The sequence below is a fragment of the Xenopus tropicalis genome, chromosome 7 (assembly GCF_000004195.4).
Source record: "Xenopus tropicalis strain Nigerian chromosome 7, UCB_Xtro_10.0, whole genome shotgun sequence".
NCBI classification, from domain to species: domain Eukaryota; kingdom Metazoa; phylum Chordata; class Amphibia; order Anura; family Pipidae; genus Xenopus; species Xenopus tropicalis.
The window spans coordinates 75097874-75119492 of record NC_030683.2 but is presented as its reverse complement, the minus strand read 5'-3'; the positions used below and the strand labels follow the sequence as shown (position 1 = coordinate 75119492).

The following is a 21619-nucleotide window of genomic DNA, read 5'->3' as shown; positions in this document are numbered from 1 at the left end:
AACAATTCCAAATCCAAAAACTCCACCTAAAACCTGTCGAGGTTATATAGAAATCAGTAGCAGATGTCCCTTCCCTGGAAAATTGTTCTTTGCATAAAACTTTTTCAAGCTCTTCAAATTTTTGACAATGCTTTTTGTGTAACAGTCTGAAAAGGTCACGGTTTTCCCAACTTTTCTGAAACTTTTTCCTGCACGTGCTTTTTCACTTTGGATTTTTTAATAAATGTCTGACATTCGTGGAAATGAGATTGTTCGTGGTTTAAAAAAATAAAATGACATAAATTTGAGTTTGAGAGTAAATCTGCCCCTTAATGTCCTGTTTATACAAATGTGGGCATGTTTAAAATATTTAGAAAAAAAAAAATCTACCATGATTTCAAATATGTGCTTCACAGCAGGAAGGAAGTTATCTTCAGTTTTAATGCATTAGTGAATGTCATTGAATAATAAACTGCAATCTTATTAAGATTCCAAATTAACATTTGCTTATTATTAATAGGCAAACAAGGGTTTCATTGAGATCGGAATCAGTAAAATGAAAATTTTGCTTCCCTAAACATATCAAGCTTTCCATTTAGTGTCGCCTGTATTCAGGAGGTGACGATCAATAGACATCTTCAGTAAATAGCTTTTCTGGCAATTTGATTAATGAGCACTGGGGGAGTACAGGTTAGCTGATTAAAATGGCAGGTCAGAGCACCTGAGGAAACCTTTACCCTGACATACGTGTTTGCTTTGAAAACGAGAATCATTTGATTTATTATCCTAAATGATTAAATCTTAGCTTTGTTCTTTATAATGCTTTAGTGATTTACCATTTTAACTTGCTAGAAGATCAGTAACTGTAAAGGTGTCACATGTCAGAAGCAGGGTGGATCACATTCAGTGTTGATTAACTATATCTCCTATTACTCCTGATGGTCTTTGGCATTTTTTGGGTTGCTGAGAAGTATCTGGTGTCCTGATGGTTGTCAAACCCCAGCCTACATCAACATTATTATTATCCTTTATTTATACAGATCTTTTTATACACAAGTGCTCCAGTATTAAAAATATTGTGTTCTATGTGGTTTTGTAGCAGGCTGAATGTCCTACTTCCTGTGTCCCTTGTAAAACTCAAGTTCTAAATGGTTCTTTGAAGGGGCCACCTTTTAATGTAAAATTAGATTTATTTCAAATATCTTTTCATTTCTGACTAGATGTAGCAACCTTAATATAGATAATGTGCATTTCTGCATTCACTAAGTACATAACCAATGTGGAAACACATATATAAAAATATATAACCCAGAAAACATTTCACTGAGAGTTTTTTCATAAATGGAAGTATTGTGCTGAAAAAAAAAGCATTCTAGCTGTTTTATTGTGTGGAAGTAATGAGAAGGTGGGCTCATCAGAAGCAAGCACACTCTGCAGATGGGGAATGCCTGTATTGTATCAGTTGAAGGTCACACATTAAACTCTCTTAGCATTAGAAAGGAATGTTTATATATATTCAATTTCTAAGAAAAATACTCCCAACTGAATCACTATCAATGCTTAGTTTAGTGACCAAAAAGCCAGAGGTTGTTTCTAGGTCACATCAGAGATTAACCACCCAAGAAGCAGCTATGATTCTTGGGCCTATGTTTATAGAAGGGATGTGACCTTAGGTGTTCCTTTTATTTAATAAAGGTCATATACGCAACTTCAGAAAACAACTCCTGTCATTTTCTTTGTGCATATAATATTTTGCTAATTAACCTAATCACTAAAGTGTAGTCTGAGATTTGGTTTTATGAAAATGAAAAGTTCATTTCATAAAGCCCTTGTTTGAATCCAGATTATTTACCTTACCATTAAATGAGTCTACATATAAAAAGCCATGGGTAAAAAAGCATGCTCAGCATGTGCTTTTAATCAAGTCTGGTATGCACCTTTACAATGAGATACACTTAAGTAAACAGCCGGTCTAACTCTAGCACTCTTAAGTAAACCAATCCTTGTGTATCCAACAATGGAGTACAAATAGTTGTGTGACCTGATGAATTAATAAATCAGTGTTGGGTCTGCTCGTTTAATGAAGCTCATTTGAGCAGCACACTTTTTTTTTTTAACGTGATGTTTGTACACAGTATTTTCTGTCTGATAAGCAACCTCAGCCTTTTTATGTATGTGTGTATGCGCATAACTAGGGATGATACCAGCTCAGTGTGTGTAAACCACAGTACCCAGCATAAGTATAGAATTATAAAACCTTAAAAAAATGGTTATTATATATTTATTTATATATTTTTTATATTTAGTTAAAAGTTCAATAAAGAACACATAGTGATAAAGGATTGTGGATTTTGAATGACTAGAATCTGCTATCTCACTCTGAATTAAGAGCTTTATGTCTCCATTCTTTTTAGGAACAATACAGACAGTATAACACCAAGATTTACTGTCAGATGGTTCTCAATTAAATCAGTGGGAATTGTGTTTAGGGCACACACAAGCGTAGTTTTATCCCAAAACGCAGATGTCCTTTTTATCATTGATAATATGGCCACTTATTTAGTAGTTTGTTGTACAGATATCAACAGATAACAATGCTGGTTTTTAATTGAAAATGCATCATTAAATGTATATGCTTTATCCCAACAGATCCTTCTTTTCCCAAGCCAGCCTCCCCAAACAGTGGGACGATTTTCTGTCTCTCCGAGTGGAGAACTGACCATAATCGATGTTCAGACAGGAGACTCAGGGTACTACATGTGTCAAGCCATTAGTGTGGCTGGAAGTATCTTAGCTAAGGCTCTACTTGAAGTGGAAGATGGTAAGAACATAAATGTGACACAATAAGGCACAATTTTTGTTACATATATTCCTCCTGATGAAATTAAATCAATGTAGTATCTGTGATACTGTATATAATATTTTAAGAATTTTAGTTGAAATGTTTTTTTGACTCAGAGATCCTTTATTTTTATGAAATATACTTTTTCATTTTTATTAATTTAAATCTTTTGGGATAATTTACACTTTCCTTTAGTTGGTTCAGTAGTATTAAAATAAGGACACAGTTTAATAAGCTATAATTATAGGAGCATCTATGTCTCACTTATTGTCATGACAACTATTGTATGTTGTCAGGCATTTTTACCACAACCCACATAAAATGCTAAAAATATATTTATTCTTACACTTAACAGACTGTTGTGTTGTTTGGAAAATGGAATACAAAGTCAAACAGATGATCATTGTGCTTTTTTAGCTTGCAAAATACATTTTGCTTTTTGTCACCTGTAACATTTACCCCCTTTATTACCCCTTTGTTTGATCTTATATAAAATACACATTAATAGCAAAAAGTATTTTTTTCTATGATTGTAATGCTAGTCTCCCCAGTGTTTGAATGCTGGCACTTGCATTTGGGTGGGTAGTACATTTCTTGACTAACACTGGGCTGGGTGTTACAACAAGGCTGCAGTATGCTGGAGGCACTGCTTATAGTTATGTACCCTATAAAGACCTTGACTTGTTGTGGGGGCAGAGTGCATTTTTCACTAGTCAGTGCTGTATCATTCTAAATCCAAACATACACTTTTTGCATGAGAGTTTAATTCACTTTAAGGGCCCATGACAGATCCAAACACCAGATTTTGAAACTGTTGCATATTTTATGACTAATTTGTAAAAGTGTCCATTTAGTCTTCTTTAAGACTTTGGATGACAAGAAAACATGCACACATGACTCAGTAGTCAGTCTCTTTTACATATGTTTTGATGGCTATCCTTTGTTTTATAAAATTCTCGATTTGGTCCCAACTGCACCACTTCAAACATTTGACATTAAACTTAGCTGATAGCAATAAGAGAAAAATGTATTCTACTGAGACCAACATTCCTCTGATCAGATATGAATGTTTGGTCAAAATATGCATCATCTGGAGATATACAATAAACACTATTCAAGTTCTTCAGAGTTCTGGATGTTTAACTGAAATGTTGATATAAATAAAATTTGCTGTGACCTTAAGTAGTCTTCAAAATAAGGCAACTTGGAAAATACACTGTATATGTGTTTGAGAAAGTTGTACATGAAACAACTGTTTAGCTTTAAATAAAATTAAGTAGATAGCCAAAAGAGCAGAAAGTGCATTTAGGAGGCCAGACGATCAGTGGATGAAAATTTTATGAGTAGCATTAGAAAATAATTATTGTTTACAGAATGGGTGATGAATCCATTCAGTAGTCTTACAGAAGTACTATGTGCTATTAGAGCATTGGAATTCAGGAATGCCTGGGAAAGGCACAAGGTTATCTTTGACATGACATTCACCCAAGGATTGGTGAGCTCTGATCCTTTGCTAGTAAGATATGAGATTAGAGGTTGGTTAACTGAGTAATATCGCCTGTAACATTAAAATTCATTTGCATCATTCCAACATTCTCTTTTTCTTTTTTTTTTCAACCTTTTCAGACTTTATACAGCTATATGTCCTTACAATTTAATGAGATGTTAGGAACGAGGGCTGAGGGTGACTCCAATTATAAACTATACCATGATATTATGGTAGCTTATGACAGCATACTCAGAATGTCATTTGTGATATCACAGGGTCTTAAGCACTGCAGCCTCTTGAAGTTAGCTTAGCAAAGTCATCAGCTGTGACTTGTTTGGGATTTTTCACTATTTTTATATCACCTGGTAACTATTGTGAGCAGAGTATGTTCTGCTAGGACCATGTCTGGTAACAACATCCATACAGTCCTGATGGTCTATTTAAATCATATATCCCTAAGGTTCAAAATTGCATCCCAAAAAACACCATATGTAACCTTCACATTTGTATTTGTTACAACTTTTTAGCACCATTCCTTGTATGCTCTAGTCTATGATATCTTTTTTGTGGGCACACCCTACTTGCAACCCCATTCAATATTTTAAAATTGCTTAGAGGTGGAAAATTGTTTTTAGTTCTGATGAGGTCCCTAAAATAACTAAACTAAACTAAAATATTGGATTTTTTAAAATCTTTTATCCTGTGAGTGCTGATAAAATTGTGTTTTGTATTTTCTACTATATCATGCTCCTAGTTACTTTGCATCTCCTTTTTTTTTTGCCATAGTTATATTATGCCTGGTTGTTTTCAGTTTAACATTGCATGCCTAATTTAAAATATAGGTTTCGCAAAAAGATGTCCTTTTTTTCTGTCAACACCACAAAGTCTCTTATCTTTTTTTTCTGTCCGCTCAATAAGGCTATTATTCTGAATCATCTTTTAGTGTCGGAACAAACCTTCCAGCAATAGGCAAAGTCAAATGTATTGATCTGCAATAAAACCAGCCACTGCCAACAGGCTTACTGTATGAAACAGGGTGATTTTAAAAACAATTGTAGCTGCAAGCCAGACATTGAAGTATCAGTCTTTACAAGAAAGGAAACTGTAGATGTAATTACATTTTTTTTGCTAGCAAATGGGTACTTTACCTTTTACTTTAACCCGATTTCTAATTATATAATTTACTTTTTAGATTGAACTAAGATTGGGATTGAAGCCATATCATCCAATTAACAAATAGCATTTACTGGTTACCAGTAACCTGCTTGAAAGAATCAAACATTGCATCTTTTTGTGCTTTTGTTGCTTTACCACTACTGCTGACTTTTTTTGCACCTGCCTGTGTTATCCCACAGAGCTATTAGAAGCAATATTTATATAATATAGTTATGTTAATTTACATTGCACTGTTTCAGAATTGGCTTCATAATTATCTTGCTAAAAGCAAAAAAAGAAACTCTAGTTGTTTGCTAGTGTTCAGCATCCCTAGCAATAAATAATTATCACTCTCAGATTAATTAGAGTGTGCAAGAAGAACAGATTAATATGATTTTACTGACTCTTCTTGTGCAGTATGTTTGGAATTGCCCATACATAGTTTGCTACACCATTGAGATAATCAATTATTTATAAAGAGATGCAGGTCAGCAAAACCAAGCACAAACCATGCTTCAGCAAATTGTTGATTAATCTTTGATCAGAATGCGTTACATTAAATATGTGAGTGTTTTTTTATATTTACAGCCGATAGTAAAAAAACAGAAACAGCGCTTTCAATTCAACCAAATTTATATGTTGGATATTTTAGTTATCAACTATGCACTCTGAGGCCTACAGATTTCAATACTGACAAATAAATGAATATTTTTGGTTTATAGTCCTATAACACAAAATTGATTTGCCTGATATAACATTTGGTTTGGCGAAGGGAAAGGGATTGTTTTCATACCTGCTACAGTGGCAGACATGGTGGGAAGTATGTTGGGGCTCCCTGTTGTACAAAGCCGATTTCTGGAAGTCTAACAGAATTATTCAACTCATAGCCCACAAGTCAGAAACCAGAAATGCATGCGAAGCTTTGAATCATAATGTCACTGGCAAATTCCTCATAATATATTTTTGGTTGGATTATTAGGCTTTAGAAACCAGTCATAAGAAATGTTTAATATACTATGAGCAACACCAAGTCAGATGTAGTTGTGGTTTCATAAAGTAATGATAAGGCATTTGTAGATTGTAAGCTCTTTTGGGCAGGGCCCTCTTCACCTCTTGTATCGGTTATTGATTGCTTTATATGTTACTCTGTATGTCCAATGTATGAAACCCACTTATTGTACAGCGCTGCGGAATATGTTGGAGCTTTATAAATAAATGTTAATAATAATAATAATAATAATAATAATAAATATGCTTATTAAAAATGTGTAGAAACAAAAATCTGCCAGTGCATTTATCCTTGCAAACAATATTAATTAATATACTTCTTTATATAGTCTTTTTATACATACATAGCTTGTTATGCCTAAACATTGTAACAAGTAGGTACTCTCCATAGCCATATTTTTGGTATGCATGAGGATGAGATACAGGTTTTAAAGTCTGTTTTTAGCACTACTCTAACTTTTTTTTTTTAGCAACATCAGATCGAATTCCTCCTATAATTCGTAGAGGACCAGCCAATCAAACCCTTGCTGTTGACTCTACAGTGCAGATGCATTGCCAGGTATCTGGTAATCCTCTTCCAAGTATACATTGGCTCAAAGATGGCCAAAGGATTGTGGGAAGTGACCCTCGAATAGGAGTGTTGGACAGTGGAAATTTACAGATCACCCATTTACAGGTATGTTCTTTTCAAGTGAAGTTTTTTCTTTCAGACATGTCACAAAATAAATATTATTAAACAAATATTGATTGTTTTCAGCCGGTTGCCTTATATGTTAATTTGAAATGATATGTAAGCAATATATACAGTAACCTTGCAGTGTAAGGCTGACAATTATTAAAGAAATTGGCTGATTGCTCCCAGAGTTATTCGAGCATTAAGGGTTATTTACCATGGTGTCCAGAAAATGTTTTGTTTGTGTTGTGAATAACTTTTGTTATAGATTTGCCTTTCTTACTTATTAGACAGAGCAGTAGACTGAAAAGTAAATGACTTGTCATTGTTAAGGCGGTGGGGGTTCAACTCCCTATCCCTGACTGAATCACCCTTCCTTTACAATGTAAAGCAAGAAATCGTGTCTAGGATTTAAAGGCCACAGCTTTAATAACAAATTTGCATGCAGAAAAGGGAATGCAAAAAGATCTTATCATAATGACCAAACCTGTCCACTTCGCTGACCTCAAAAGCTGTAGACATCCAATAAATAACATGTAATTAGCCAATATATTTTGCTGTCACTCAGCTATGCAATGTTGTTTTTATTTAGCTATTAACTAGGCAAGTCATGATTCTTGTAAAGTGAACCTTCTAGTACTATAACCAGTTTATAGTGTTCGTATTAATTAATAGATTTTTAATTGGTAATATGCCCTTTAAGGGGATAGTATCCATAAAAAATTGGGAAGTATCGTGAAGAGATACAGGGAAAAATGCCAATGTTTTGTGCTGTTGCACTCTTTATGTATTCTTTCTGGTTGTAGGCAGATAATTGTATGATAGCATAGTATTTTTCAAAATGGTGTTAAAAATAGTTAAAAAACACATATATAGGAAAAGCACAAGCTTTCTTGGGATTATAAAAGCAGCTCTATAGGTTAACCATGTAGATAAATCAGATAAGTGATTGGCTATCAAAGAGATCAACCAACCAATAAACAATTATATTTGATTCCAGTCACAAGGGTCCATAATAACATTTCCTTTATGGGACCCATTGGATCAAGTTTTTTATTAAATAAAACCTGTGTTTATTTGCAGCCTCTACTGCCTCCCATTGGAGAAACAACAATAGGATTGCACTGTGTTGAAAGCTTAAATGATGTTATAATAATTATGTGGTGCCCTTGGGCAAACTGGGGGTCTCCAGCTGGAAAATTCCCAAGGTCTTTACAACTTTCTTGCACATACTTGCATTCAAAATTATACTATATGTGCACAAACACAGAGCAAATTTATATTTGTATTTTTTTTACTACCTACATTTTTCATTATATGGAGGGGAAGATTGAACTCTGAGTGCACTGTCAGACTCTTTTTTTCAGTTACTTACATACATATTTAATTCTGTGCTTGCACATTTTTTAGTGTTGCTGTGCCTGATCTGATGGGAACTTTATTAAAATTTTAAAAGGAGTCAAGACATAATTTGCTGGAGATAAAAAAGATAAGAATGAATGAATGAATGAAACATTCATTGTTCTTTTACTAACAAAATAACTTATTTATTAAAATGGGAAATTAGAGCTCACCACAGATAAATTCACCCATTTTTTATTTATTGCTTTGCATAGTTATCAAATGAACTCCACTGATAAATACACTTCTAATAATCCCATAGGAATAAATAAAAGTGGGTGAATTTTAATGTGGTGAGCTCTAATCTCGCATTTTGATAAATCTGCCCCTTAGTATCTGGCATGTAAAGAATTGCTGATCATGATTTCAGTGTATTAAAAAGAATGTAAATTTTACTCTTTAGCATAACTGAGAGCTAATTCCATACACATGCTTTTTATTTTTGTAGACTGCTTACCATCAGTGCTGTATTTAAGTGACCCTCTATGGTTGCCGGGGTACCCCTCACCCCCCTATATCTTTATTTTCTTGACTCGCTTTAAGGAAAGCACCTTTTAAATGTGTTTAGTAATCATTGGCCTTGTTCACTAATTTTCTATGTAAATACATTTCCAACCCCCCCCACCCAAAAAATGTCTTCAGATGTAAGAACTCCCACGAACCATAAAGACCTTGAATTAGAAATGTTCTGTCATGTTTTGGGATTGTTTGATGTGTGACTCATCTGAACACGAACCTTTTACAGCCATCAAAGACTATGTTTAAACAAGAGCCTCAAAGAACATATTTATGTTGGTCCACTGAAATCCTGAACAACTTGAAACAACAAGAATATTTTTCTTATAGAAACCCTGAGCAGTTTTTGCCTATTCTTAAGGTGAAATAAACCATGATAAGCCCATGCCTTGCACAGTGTACCTTGGTATACATTTGCAGTGAGATTTGATAGTTTTCAAGTCAATACACATTTTTTTCTCATCATGATAACAAAGTAAAAGCACATTTTAAAAGAAAATTAATTACTAAAGATGTCTGGTTTAATTGTGTAAATAAGGTATTTGTGTATGAAAATTGTTTTTTGACACGGCAAACTTAAAACAGTAAGTGGCAGGGTTGCATATCTCAACATTTCCTATAAATATGAGAACTGGGCAAATGTATATACAGTTTGGCTATTGCACTGGAGTGTGTTTGTGTAGCTACAGTTTAGTATTTTACTATCAAATATACTTAAATTGTTTACTGTCGAAGAAAAGCAACTCAGCCACCTTTAACTTTGTTTGCAGAGGCCATTTTAAAACTTCAATTGATTGTCTCAGGAATATTCCTTAACCACCTAATATAGCAATTACAATCATGGACCTAAAATGTTTTATTCTGGATTAATATGGTGCGTTGGTCCCACATTTTATGGGAAAACCTACTGTCCTAAAGAACCACCTCATGGGATAATAGCGAAACCATTTTGACATATTTGTTGTCAACATGAACAAACATCTTTGGAGGTTTAATGAATAAACTTCCTTCTGTCTGTGGACATTTATATTATCACCACGGCATGAAACATTTCACACTGTTAGAAACCGTTGATAATGGGCTCTAGCACATACATGGGTTACAAGCATCGAAGAGGATAATACCAAAAGGGAAAGAGTTAGTGTGTTTCCCAGGAGGCTCTACACTTCACTTATCTTGCCTTGTGATGGATTGCAGCACAGTGGAACTGTATACACAATGACAGGTGTATTTTATGTTTATATATCTACACCTCTGATTGCAGTTTGAAGAGAAAGTTGCCCTGACCTCCACATTATAATGGTCCAAGTCACACACGAAAGCTAAATCATGTCAAAGATACTCCAGGGACATGTCACAGAATGATATAGTGACATGATATTCCATCCCACTATGAATCAAAATAGTCCTTCATTGGAATGTAATATATAACAATTAGCAGCTTTCTGAAATTTGAAATTAACCTCTGCATTTTTTTCTTTCCCCTGACACTTTCCATTGCTCTGTAAATTTTATACAGAGCTAAATAGCCATGCAGTTAAAATGAGAAATATGTATGCATTATATGCAAGCCCTTGCATTGTTTCATTTCCACAAACTTATGCAGATTTTGCTTCTCTGCTCTGCTTTGGAATTGCGTTAAGAGGTAAAGTGGAGGTTACTCATAAATTTCTTATACAACATTGCGTTCATGCTAAATATTTGCTTAAAAATTGATGCAGAAAGTCAGTGGGGAGTGAAATATTTCACGTTATTTTTGCTCCTTCATTGTATAAGAGTCAGAAGGTTAATGCAACTCCCGTGTCCCTGTACAGCTAATAGCATCATTTTATAGCAGCCGTGGCTCTTTGCCCAGAAAAAATTAGAGTTGTCATGTGGATTCAAGGACTACTATGAGTTAATGGTCTCTAAGGAAAGATTCCTCATCAGGTTGCTATGATTCATGGGAAGAAGTGCAGAGAACCATGTGGCACCCACCCAGACCAGTCACTTGTATGTTGCTTCAAAGATTAGATTCAGCCGGGAATAGACCCAAGCAGGCAGGGCATTTTAATGTAGAAATTTTTCACGTTAGAGTCATATAGACAAATAAATTACAGTTAAACAGTAAGTATGCAATAAGCACTTTATGACTTAATGAGTTTGGATATTAAATCAATGCATTTTATATAGAATGACTCATTTGACTCATTGTACTGTACAATGGTATCTCCATGTAAAGGGATTCTTTTTAAAGACCTAAACTGATTCATTGCCTTCCTTGATGCTTTGTGGTTGGGTCACTAATCACCCTGAGCCTTAGGCACGAAAATGGTGGAGCTTGAGTTATTAGCTATAACTATTCTGGTTGCCTTGTTTAACCCTTCTTTTTCTTGCTAAAGTGTCTTTGTTCTGTGAATAAATATGAGAAGAGAAAAACTATTTTCTGTCAGATGTTCTCAGCTATCATGCTCAGCGCTTTTTCTCTGAGATGTTTTATGAATTGCCTGAATTCAGTCACATCAAGTGCTTATAGTCTGATCTCTGGCTTTTTATAGAAAATGTTTCAGCTGAAGCAAGCAATATGTCTGCTCATATACACGTATAAATGTAAATATGCAGATCAATTTTCAATGCACACAGTAAACTGCTGTATGCCCCTTACTGTTTTTTTATGCTAAAACATGAAATCTTTGTTTAAGTAAGCTCTTTTTTATAGCCTACTTATACAACAAATATTCCCAATAGGTGTTTTACATTACAAATACAAGTTAGTAAGCTTCATTTACATGGACATTATATTCCATATCACTGACTTTATACCTTCTTTATTGAAATTACAAGTCACAAAATGCAGAGGAAGATAAAAATGGTAACGTGTACTCTACTGTTGAGAAAATAATGTTATATTACTTTTTATAATAGATATAATATATATATTACCATCTTCCTGTGGTGTTTATCACAGCCCCTAAAGGCAATTACTTAAAAGACCCCAAGGGCAATTCCCACTTCTTCCCACTGTAGTTAACGGGGATCACTGCCCTTATTTTACATGCAGAACACGGAGGTGTTGCAGAAAACAGAATTGCAGAATACAATAACTAGAACATTTAAAAAAAAAATAGTTGCGAATACTATATTTTTTATGATAGTTTGATATCTTGTGGTAGTTCTTTGCCTGACAAACCAAAGTTGGCAGTATGTTATTATTATTTATGTCTTATACTAGATTTATTTCAATTTTAGGTGACTGATTCAGGTGTATATACATGTGTGGCTACAAGTTCAACTGGGGAGACTACATGGAGTGGATTTGTTGAAGTTCAAGGTAAAAAAATACAAATACAATAAACATAAATATGATTTCAAAATTGTGCATCCTTGTGCTATAGTGTCAGGTATAACATTATAGCATTATTCGCTGAGGAAAATTATTATGGTATGGTGTGTGTGTTTCTTAAAGGATAAATATAAATAATCCGTTTTTTAATTTGGTCAGTTGATTATGGCTTTTATTCATTTTATAAACTCTTTACCTTTGTTTTTTCTGTTTGTGTTATTATGGCTATTCTGCTATTGACTCCAGAAGATAGATTTAGTATAGATTTATGCTGGTCCTAATGTTGTCAGAATATGTCCTCTTTTTACTAGACTTTATACCCCTTTATAAATTCTTATAAATCTTTTATCTACAGAATAGATATAGGAGGACAAGATTTATTCAAGGCTGAATCTGCAAGCTAAATTGATATCAATAATACTGTGGGGGAAAAAAACAGAATAATAAAAAAATAAAATGAAAATTATTATATATTCACCTCTTCCATTCCATTAGACACATGCAAAGAATGTCTGTTAAAGCACCACTTTGTGTGCACAGAATATGTAATTTCAAATCATCATTTATGCAAAATGAGTATGTTCTGTTCATACTGAGCAATAGCACAGCGTTCAAAACATCAGTAGTCACTCACGAGAATAACAGCAAATGTTCACACAGTGAAGTTGTTATGAACATTTTTATACACATCGACAATGAAAAGTAGAATGATAGTGGTACCATGGATCTACCCCTTAGCCTTTATGTTTTCATTGAGGTTTCCAGGGTATGCAAGCAAAGCTTTATGAATTATTATATATATATATATATATATATATATATATTTGTGTGTGTGTGTACATGTACATGTACATACCTGATGACAGTATATCTATATAAATAAATGCCTTTTTATTTCTTCAGAAAAAGGATCTCCAATACATGTGCAGCTTTCTGAGCCCAGCCTTGTTCCTGGATCTCCTTCCAAACCTCTTGTCACTGACGTTACCAAAAATAGTGTTACTTTAACATGGCAACCCAATCTGCAAGCAGGAAACACACAAGTTAATTCCTATATCATTGAAGCATTCAGGTAATAATTTGACTATCCTGACTAACCTCAGTAGAGGTTATAACGTTTTCTTTTAGTGTTTGTTGTTAGAATATTGACAGCCCTGCATGCCCTACACATTAGCTATTAGGTACTGTATGACAAATGCACTTCTGGCTTTTTTTTCTGGCTTTTCAGTTCAGTACCTGCCGCATATTACATTTAAAAATGCATTTAAGTATATTTCACATTCTCATTTTAACTCAGATATCAATGTTACACTAGCAGCTATCTGTCTTGAATTATAGAAAATGAAATAGTCATGGCAGGATAACTGATAACTGCTAGTATCTGTTATGTCTTTCTCATGTGCTTCAGAAATAGCAGGCCAATTTGGAGTGCTTCTTTTGAGTGGGTTTCTTGCAGTGATAAATCACTGATGGGAAATTGACATCTCAGACACACAAAAATTGCCATGTTGGCAACATGCATTAGCAATTACAATGCACATTTTAAAGCATATATAAGAATATATATTGGGTGCAGATCATCTCCTGGTGAAAAAAGAAAAAAGCATTGCAACTGCCACAGATGAGAATATTTCTCATAACTTTGTTTAGATAAAATTCACCCTTTACCCATTCAAGATGTGCTTCTATTTGCACTACAAGCTTGTTATATCTGCTACCTAACCTGTCACTGTCAAACACACCTGTTGCAGACTTTTTTTCTACATTCACATGTAAATAAGTTCACATTATAAGTTATAAAAACATTAAGCCAATACTGCATGCTTGGGAAACAAACTGCACTATTACATAGTGATGCTGATGCTGTTCTAAGGAGTAACCTGTTTTTTATATACTCAAATCTACCCTAAAAACCAATTCAAATTTTTTTAAAATTCTGACTATATTTGACACATTTTCTTAGGGTGTTAGTGTATTTATATCACAAAGCCAGCAAAAATCCCTCTCACACACTAGGATTTTTCAAAGATTTATCGAGTACTCGGGTGGTGAATAGTTTAGCAAGCAATGAAAATTTCTTTGCAAACATTGGAGCAAGAAAAGCCAAACCATAAATCAGAAATATGGCTGGATCATAGAGAGGTTAGGGAACAAAGATGCAGGATTTATATTCACCCAAGTATTTTCACTCTTTATTAAGAAGGAACACAAAAATACCATTTAAAAAAAGCATAATTTCTTACAGAGGTCTTCATAATATATATTACACTCCAAAGAGTTTCTGGTTACCAGGTATGGTGCCCCACAGTGGATCAGAAAGCTAAATATAGGGGTATCTGTGTTCTGTTGATGCATTTATGTTGTTACATATGTGGTATTTGCCAAAGTTATAATAAATGGACTCTTATCCTAAATTTTTTGATATTCTATTTAAGAAATTCCTTTCATCACAGGACCTTCTGCTGAACAATAGTAAAATATCTTGCCTATGTGTTCAGACATGAAAGGGGCTTCCAACATTTTAGCCAGCCAAGCAGTAAAAATAAGTGTAATTTTGCTTGGTAGGGGCTAGTATGTAATGCAAACATAGTTTGTTGCTAAACTGTGTTAAGTTTAGGGTAACTGACATTCTTTATGTTATAGTAATTGTCTGTTTGTGGCATGATGAAACATTAGGTTAGTTCAGTTCTTGCTGCTTCCTAGGCTTGGCTCCATTGAGCTAGTTACATTTATAAAGGTTTTAAAACAAAGCTTCTTAAGGTGCCCATACACCTTAAGATCCGCTTGCTTGGGGTGGGCGATATCGGGAGAATCCAGGCTTTGATCGTTTGGCCCTGGATCCGATTAGATTTTCTAATCTGCCCGATCGAGATCTGGCCGATTTCAGGACAGATATCGGTCGGGCAGACACGTCGGTAGTCCCCATACACGGGCCGATTAGCTGTCGAATCGGTCTAAGGGACCGATATCGGCAGCTAGAATCGGCCCGTGTATGGGGACCTTAAAGGAAAAGTAACACTAAAATTTTTTAAGTAAAAAAGCTATTCTACCCTGCACCAATAACTGCCCTATCCTGCAAACCGCGATGATCGATTGATCGAGCCTAGCCTGACTCCTTCCAATACAGAAAGAAGGCTAGGCTTGATCAATCGATCGTCGCATAGTGGATGCAGCTCCTTCCCACGCCGTATCGACGTACTTCAATTGACAGGAAGCCAAGTTTTAGCAGGTATTTTCTATTAAAACATTTAAAATACTAAGTGGTTTGCAGGATAGGGCAGTTATTGGTGCAGGGTAGAATAGCTTTGTTACTTAAAAAAATTTAGTGTTACATTTCCTTTAAGTCATATTGCCCTGTAATTCCATTTAGATTTTATTCTAGTTTTAATATACCATTAAAGATGATTTTTAGTACTTTAACTTAGCACAGAATAAACAATGCCATATCTAAACAAATAATCATCTAAATCTTTCAATGAAAAAGGTCACTTTTGTTGACTTGAAGGATGGATGAGCTATAAAGATAGCAAAGAGAATTTGCTCTCATACAGACAGTAAGAGGGATCTGTATGGATTTCACTGTCACTGAAGGCACATATTAGAATTATTTGCACACCTTATCAAGGAGCATGATCTAACAGTTACTTGTTCTCCAGTGAAAGAATCAACATGCTCACATAGATGCCATTATAACTTGCAAACCACCTGACAACCTCCCCCGTTCTTTCTCAATAATAAAAGGTTATACTGAATTATACTGTGTGCTTACACATGGAACTCCTTTGTTTCTAGGCAAAACTGATATTGCTGGGTCATTTTGTAGTTTTTTTATAGTGAATAACAGGGATGTTAAAAGCAGCTTTTTATCTTTAATATCATTGTAAAGTCCATGGTGTTGATCCTGTGAGAGATCATTCTCCTTTAACCAATATCAATATGCCTACTGAGGAATTAAACAAAAGAAAGTACATGTACCGAATTGTGCATAAAAGCCTACTGCAATCATTTTGTTGCAAGAGAATCTTTTTAACATATTCTTTATCAATAAATCTTTTTCATTTTTTTTTAATTACAGCCAATCAGCAGGAAGCACCTGGCAAACAGTTGCAGACAACGTGAAAGTAGAAAAGCACACGGTGGTTGGGTTGAACCCAAATACAATTTATCTTTTCATCATACGAGCAGTAAATTCATATGGACTTAGTGACCCCAGCCCAATTTCAGAACCAGTGCGAACACAAGGTGAGTTCTGGGGCTTTCACTGCATGACAAAATCATTCATATTAAATGCAGTGAAGCTTTTATAGTGTTGAATACAATAGGGGTTCTAAGCATCATTTGCATTGACTCTTAGGGGCTGATTTACTTACCCACGAACGGGTCGAATGGAGTCCGATTGCGTTTTTTTCGTAATGATCGGTACTTTGCGATTTTTTTCGTATGTTTTGCGATTTTTTCGGATTCTTTACGAATTTTTCGGATCCAATACGATTTTTGCGTAAAAACGCGAGTTTTCCTATCCATTACGAAAGTTGCGTAAAAAGTTGCGCATTTTGCGTAGCGTTAAAACTTACGCGAAAAGTTGCGCATTTTTCGTAGCGTTAAGTTTTAACGCTACGAAAAATGCGCAACTTTTCGCGTAAGTTTTAACGCTACGAAAAATGCGCAACTTTTTACGCAACTTTCGTAATGGATACGAAAAACTCGCGTTTTTACGCAAAAATCGTATTGGTAACGAAAAATTCGTACAGAATCCGAAAAAATCGCAAAACATACGAAAAAGTCGCAAAATGTTCGTTTTCAAGTCGGAACTTTTCCAATTCGGGTCGGATTCGTGGGTTAGTAAATCAGCCCCTAAGAATCAAACTTCAGCTTAAAGTTTGGCACTTATTGCACATATTGTCATGCATTCTTTATTAAAAACAACCGTACTCCCCTCTGAACTGGAGGCCCCCAGAGCTGAAGAACAGATAAGAGATGAATGTGGGTCAAGCACTGGTGGACTCAAAGAAAACTGAACTTTAGTATAATTGGCATGCATGCTATGTTAATAAACTCTTTTATGCCCATCATTTCAGATGTCAGTCCAACGAGACAAGGTGTTGATCATAGGCAAGTGCAGCGCCAACTAGGGGAAGTGGTGGTTCAGCTTCAACAACCGATTATTCTTACATCCTCTACTGTGCAAGTTACATGGACAGTAAGTTGTGTTTAAATATTTAAGTGAATTTCAATACTGTATCATTGCATTTCTTCTACAGCTCAGTAATTAAGATGTGAACCCCTCCTTTTAATTTCTCACACATTTCAAATTTAATTTATCATTTAGACTTAGAAACATCCAGAAGGTTTAATTCAGATTTAAAATACTGTGGGTTGAATTATAAATGATTATGAGTTACTATAGATTGTTATGCATCTTGAATAGCAAGGAGGAATAAGTCAATATGTAATTATATCCAACAAGATTTTTAGTTTCAGATAAATTATATACAATTTATTATGTAGAATTTAATTGAGTTTATTTTATTATGTCTTATTTCTTAACATTAATTGATATTGTGTTGTAGTAGGGAACCAGCAATATTCCTTTGTGTTCTAAAAAAAATATTTTTTTGGTCGCTACTGTTGCTGCTAGAGACAATGTTATTTACCATTATGTTATCATAGCCTTCTCTCCATTACTATGTTATATTTTTTTATTTTTCATTATAAGTGGCACGTTTTTTGCATTTGTATCCCTGATTTTAAAATTACACAAAAGATGTTAATTGATTTTCTGTGCCTGTTAATGTAGAATTCTAAGCAAAAGACATTTTAATGGGATATTTTAAATTAATATAGTAAAATTATATTGGTTGCCGTGGGAAACTGGTACTTCTATCCTTGTTGCTTTTGGCAACCAAGTTTAGCCAATCAGAGAGCAAATGCCAAGGAATAATGTAACATCCCCCCTCTCACATTAAATAAAGAATTAATTGAATTAGATACTGTATCTAGCTTTTTTCTGAGCCCCACAAAAATGTAGCTTCTGATTACCAATACCCCTCAAAAGTATGTGTTTGAGTAGTAATTAATCTTCGATAATACAATTATACATTGCTGTCTATATATATATCAAACTCAACAGTAGAAAGCACTCACAGCTACAGCATCAATCAGGTCAGTGATTTATTTCAGCATACCATCATATATAGTATGCTGACTATATATATATATATATATAGTAAATGATAATGAGTAGCTCCTACATTGCAGAATAAACGAATTATAAGCCTATAAAATCTTCATCCACTCTCTGACATTTAATCGCTTCTCATTTTGGTTGTCAGAATGGTCTTTAACATTTCCCGCTTAATTTAGAGAACATTAGTTAAAATGCTTTAATTTACAATGGTTTGTAACCACTTACAATGTTTTAATTGAAATTAGCCAAATTCTAGTTAATTATTGCTCCATCTAATACTGACCTTTCCCTTGAAATTATTCATGTTATAAGAAAATCAGATAAGCTAGGAGATTTGTAGCATTTATATTAATCTTGCTTTGGATTTATTATTCTCTGTCAGAGGGGAACCATTCTTTTTAATGCCCTCTAGAAATAAGTAAGGGGTCCTACCTGAGTTAAGCTGGTTGATTTCTGGTTTGGAAACACAAAATTTTGGTTGTATTGCAGCTTCAATTAACTTCTCTACCTCTTTTAGGCTGGTAGTATAGCCTAGGGCAATGGGAAGCTCTATGTTATTATCAACACAAATGGCAAAAAAAGAAATGTATCTGTCCATATATTTTTTGTAATTACATGTGGTCTCCTCTTTCAGGTGGATCGGCAAGCTCAGTTCATCCAAGGTTACCGGGTGATGTATCGTCCAAAATCTAGTGTTTGGCTTGTACAGGATGTGAAGTCTCCCTCTGAACGGAATACTATCCTTGTGGACCTCAAAAAAGGCACAGAATATGAAATCAAGATCCGTCCTTATTTTGATGAATTTCAAGGCATGGACAGTGATGTGCTTTTGATCCGTACACCTGAAGAAGGTAAAATGCCTAGCAAGGAATATTAATACAAAATGTATATGTGTGTATATAAAATGTAGAAATGTACAATGACTCCTTGACTCTTTTTCCTTTGATCATTAATAAAGAGTCAAATGGGAATGTAAAAGCCTTGCTCAGTGAAAACATTTGTATTTCCATATAAGAAAATTTGCTACTTTACCTGATAATTATGAGATGAGGCCTTCAAAACTAATATGCTGGCAATTAGTGGATGGTAGACATTCTGTTACTGGAATTTTGTGAAATATATGTGCATTTAGCAATTAAGTGTTGTGGAATATTACAAAGGGCTTGCTTTTATAGAAACCATTATTCATGAGGCATGCAGTTTTATAAAGCCACAAAGAATGCAGGAGAGGATGTAGTCTGTATAATCCATTCTTAAGTAACAAGCAGCCTGGCGAATGTGTCAAAGATTACAATGAAACGACTTGATGGTTGGAAAGATTATGCTGCTGAGAGACTGTAGGAAGAAGGCAAGATAAAACATTTTACCTTTAGGAATAGAACTTGTCACTGCAATATATAAAATTTATATTGTTTACTTTTAATCAGATGTTAAATTACCTGAGCCAGCATAATATTTCCTTTCTCTATACTTCCTATACACTGTTTTTATCTTTTGATGATTTTGAGTCAGTTGAATGTCACATTGCTGCACATCAAAACACAGATTTACCTGAATTCTCTTTTTCTGTAAAATAAATTAAATCCTTCTTACTACTATGTCAGAAATCTTGCCTGTATAAAAAATCAGATTATTGCATTTGGGCTGTCAAAATTACAAAGCAATGAAATATCAGTAAAGTAAGTTCTTCAAAAAAAAATAAATAAAAAAAATTGCCCCTTTTCCAATCACAAGAAGAAGCCAGGTTTACACAGAGTAGCCAGGACAGTCTGAAGAGAACCTGTTACTTTTATGAGCAAGGGAAAGTCTAACTGAACAATTTTGCATTAAGAATCCATCCAAGATGTAGCTGGGCTGTAACCTCTTGGATAACATTTTAATGTGAGTAGTTAACCTTTGCACACCTTTTGATGAAGTATCCAACTTTTAAATGTTAATAAAGTTTGCACACTGTATTATAAAAACATTGTAATTCAACTATGATTTTTTTCAGTGAGCATAAAATATTTATCAGCATAGAATATAAAAATAAATATAAAAAAACAGGTTGTAAACAGGTCAATCTAGTTAATCCAAGCTGTGTATTTTTAGTGCAACATGCAAAGTTGAAAGAACAGGCTTAATATATAACAAGAATGTAAGAACAGAATCTGTGTGTTAATTTACATTTCTTTTCAGAGATATGTGGTTAGTGCCAACATTCTTTCTATGAATATATTTGGGGATGCATTTAATGGGGTCCTTCTGCTGCAATTGCCAATGAAAAACACTATATTTGCTCTGTTGTAATGGAAAATCTATAGTAATTGCTTTCAGTTTGACAGGTTTGGGTGAGAAGAATTTCTGAGCTCAATCAGTGAAGCAAAGTGACTTGCTTAAATGTCCCTAGATGATTGAAATTTAGAGCTCTGTATTATTTTCAGATACGATATGACACTTTCCCCATGACTTACACTTGCTTAACTATATCTTAGGTGTCTTTTGTGCCATGCACCTTTGCAATTACATATGAAAGGCATAAATATCCAATATAGTCCCTTACATCCACTGTGATGTAATTAGTCCTACCCTGTATTGATACACACATATATATATATATATACAGCCACATTGCGATCCGCACTCCGAACTCTCCATTAATTTCTCTGTAATTATTGCCCGGGTGCAACCAGGGAAATATTACACAATTCGAGACACATCGTAGGCGCACTCCAGGGTCTTTTTCATTAAAGTTCAGTCTTTATTTTCACATTGCCATCCGATCAACGTTTTGGCTCTGGCCTAGAGCCTTTCTTAAGATTCAAATTTTTAAAAATGATAAAACATTACCTCGTATTTGATCCCAACTAAGATATAATTACTCCTTCTTGGGGGCAAAATCCTATTGTGTTTATTTAATGTTAAAATTATTTTTATTGACTTATAGTATGGAGATCTAAATTACAGAAAAACCCCAGGTCCTGAGCATTCTGGATAATAGGTCTCATACCTGTATATATACACTAATATAAGTATTAGCATGTATATATTCTAGTATATAAAAATTC

At 34.2% G+C, this 21619-nt stretch overlaps 1 protein-coding gene across 3 annotated transcripts in view; it reads left to right on the top strand.

Moving 5' to 3' along the window:
- Window positions 1-21619, top strand: part of robo3 (roundabout guidance receptor 3) — a 226531-nt gene that overhangs the window by 188347 nt on the left and 16565 nt on the right. For all 3 annotated transcript variants that reach the window (XM_012966981.2, XM_002937521.4, XM_012966982.3), the window contains 7 exons: window positions 2629-2800; window positions 6944-7149; window positions 12292-12373; window positions 13289-13457; window positions 16461-16627; window positions 17464-17585; window positions 19207-19423. In XM_012966981.2, coding sequence (XP_012822435.2) covers window positions 2629-2800; window positions 6944-7149; window positions 12292-12373; window positions 13289-13457; window positions 16461-16627; window positions 17464-17585; window positions 19207-19423 — 1135 coding nt within the window. The remainder of the gene's footprint in view (window positions 1-2628; window positions 2801-6943; window positions 7150-12291; window positions 12374-13288; window positions 13458-16460; window positions 16628-17463; window positions 17586-19206; window positions 19424-21619) is intronic.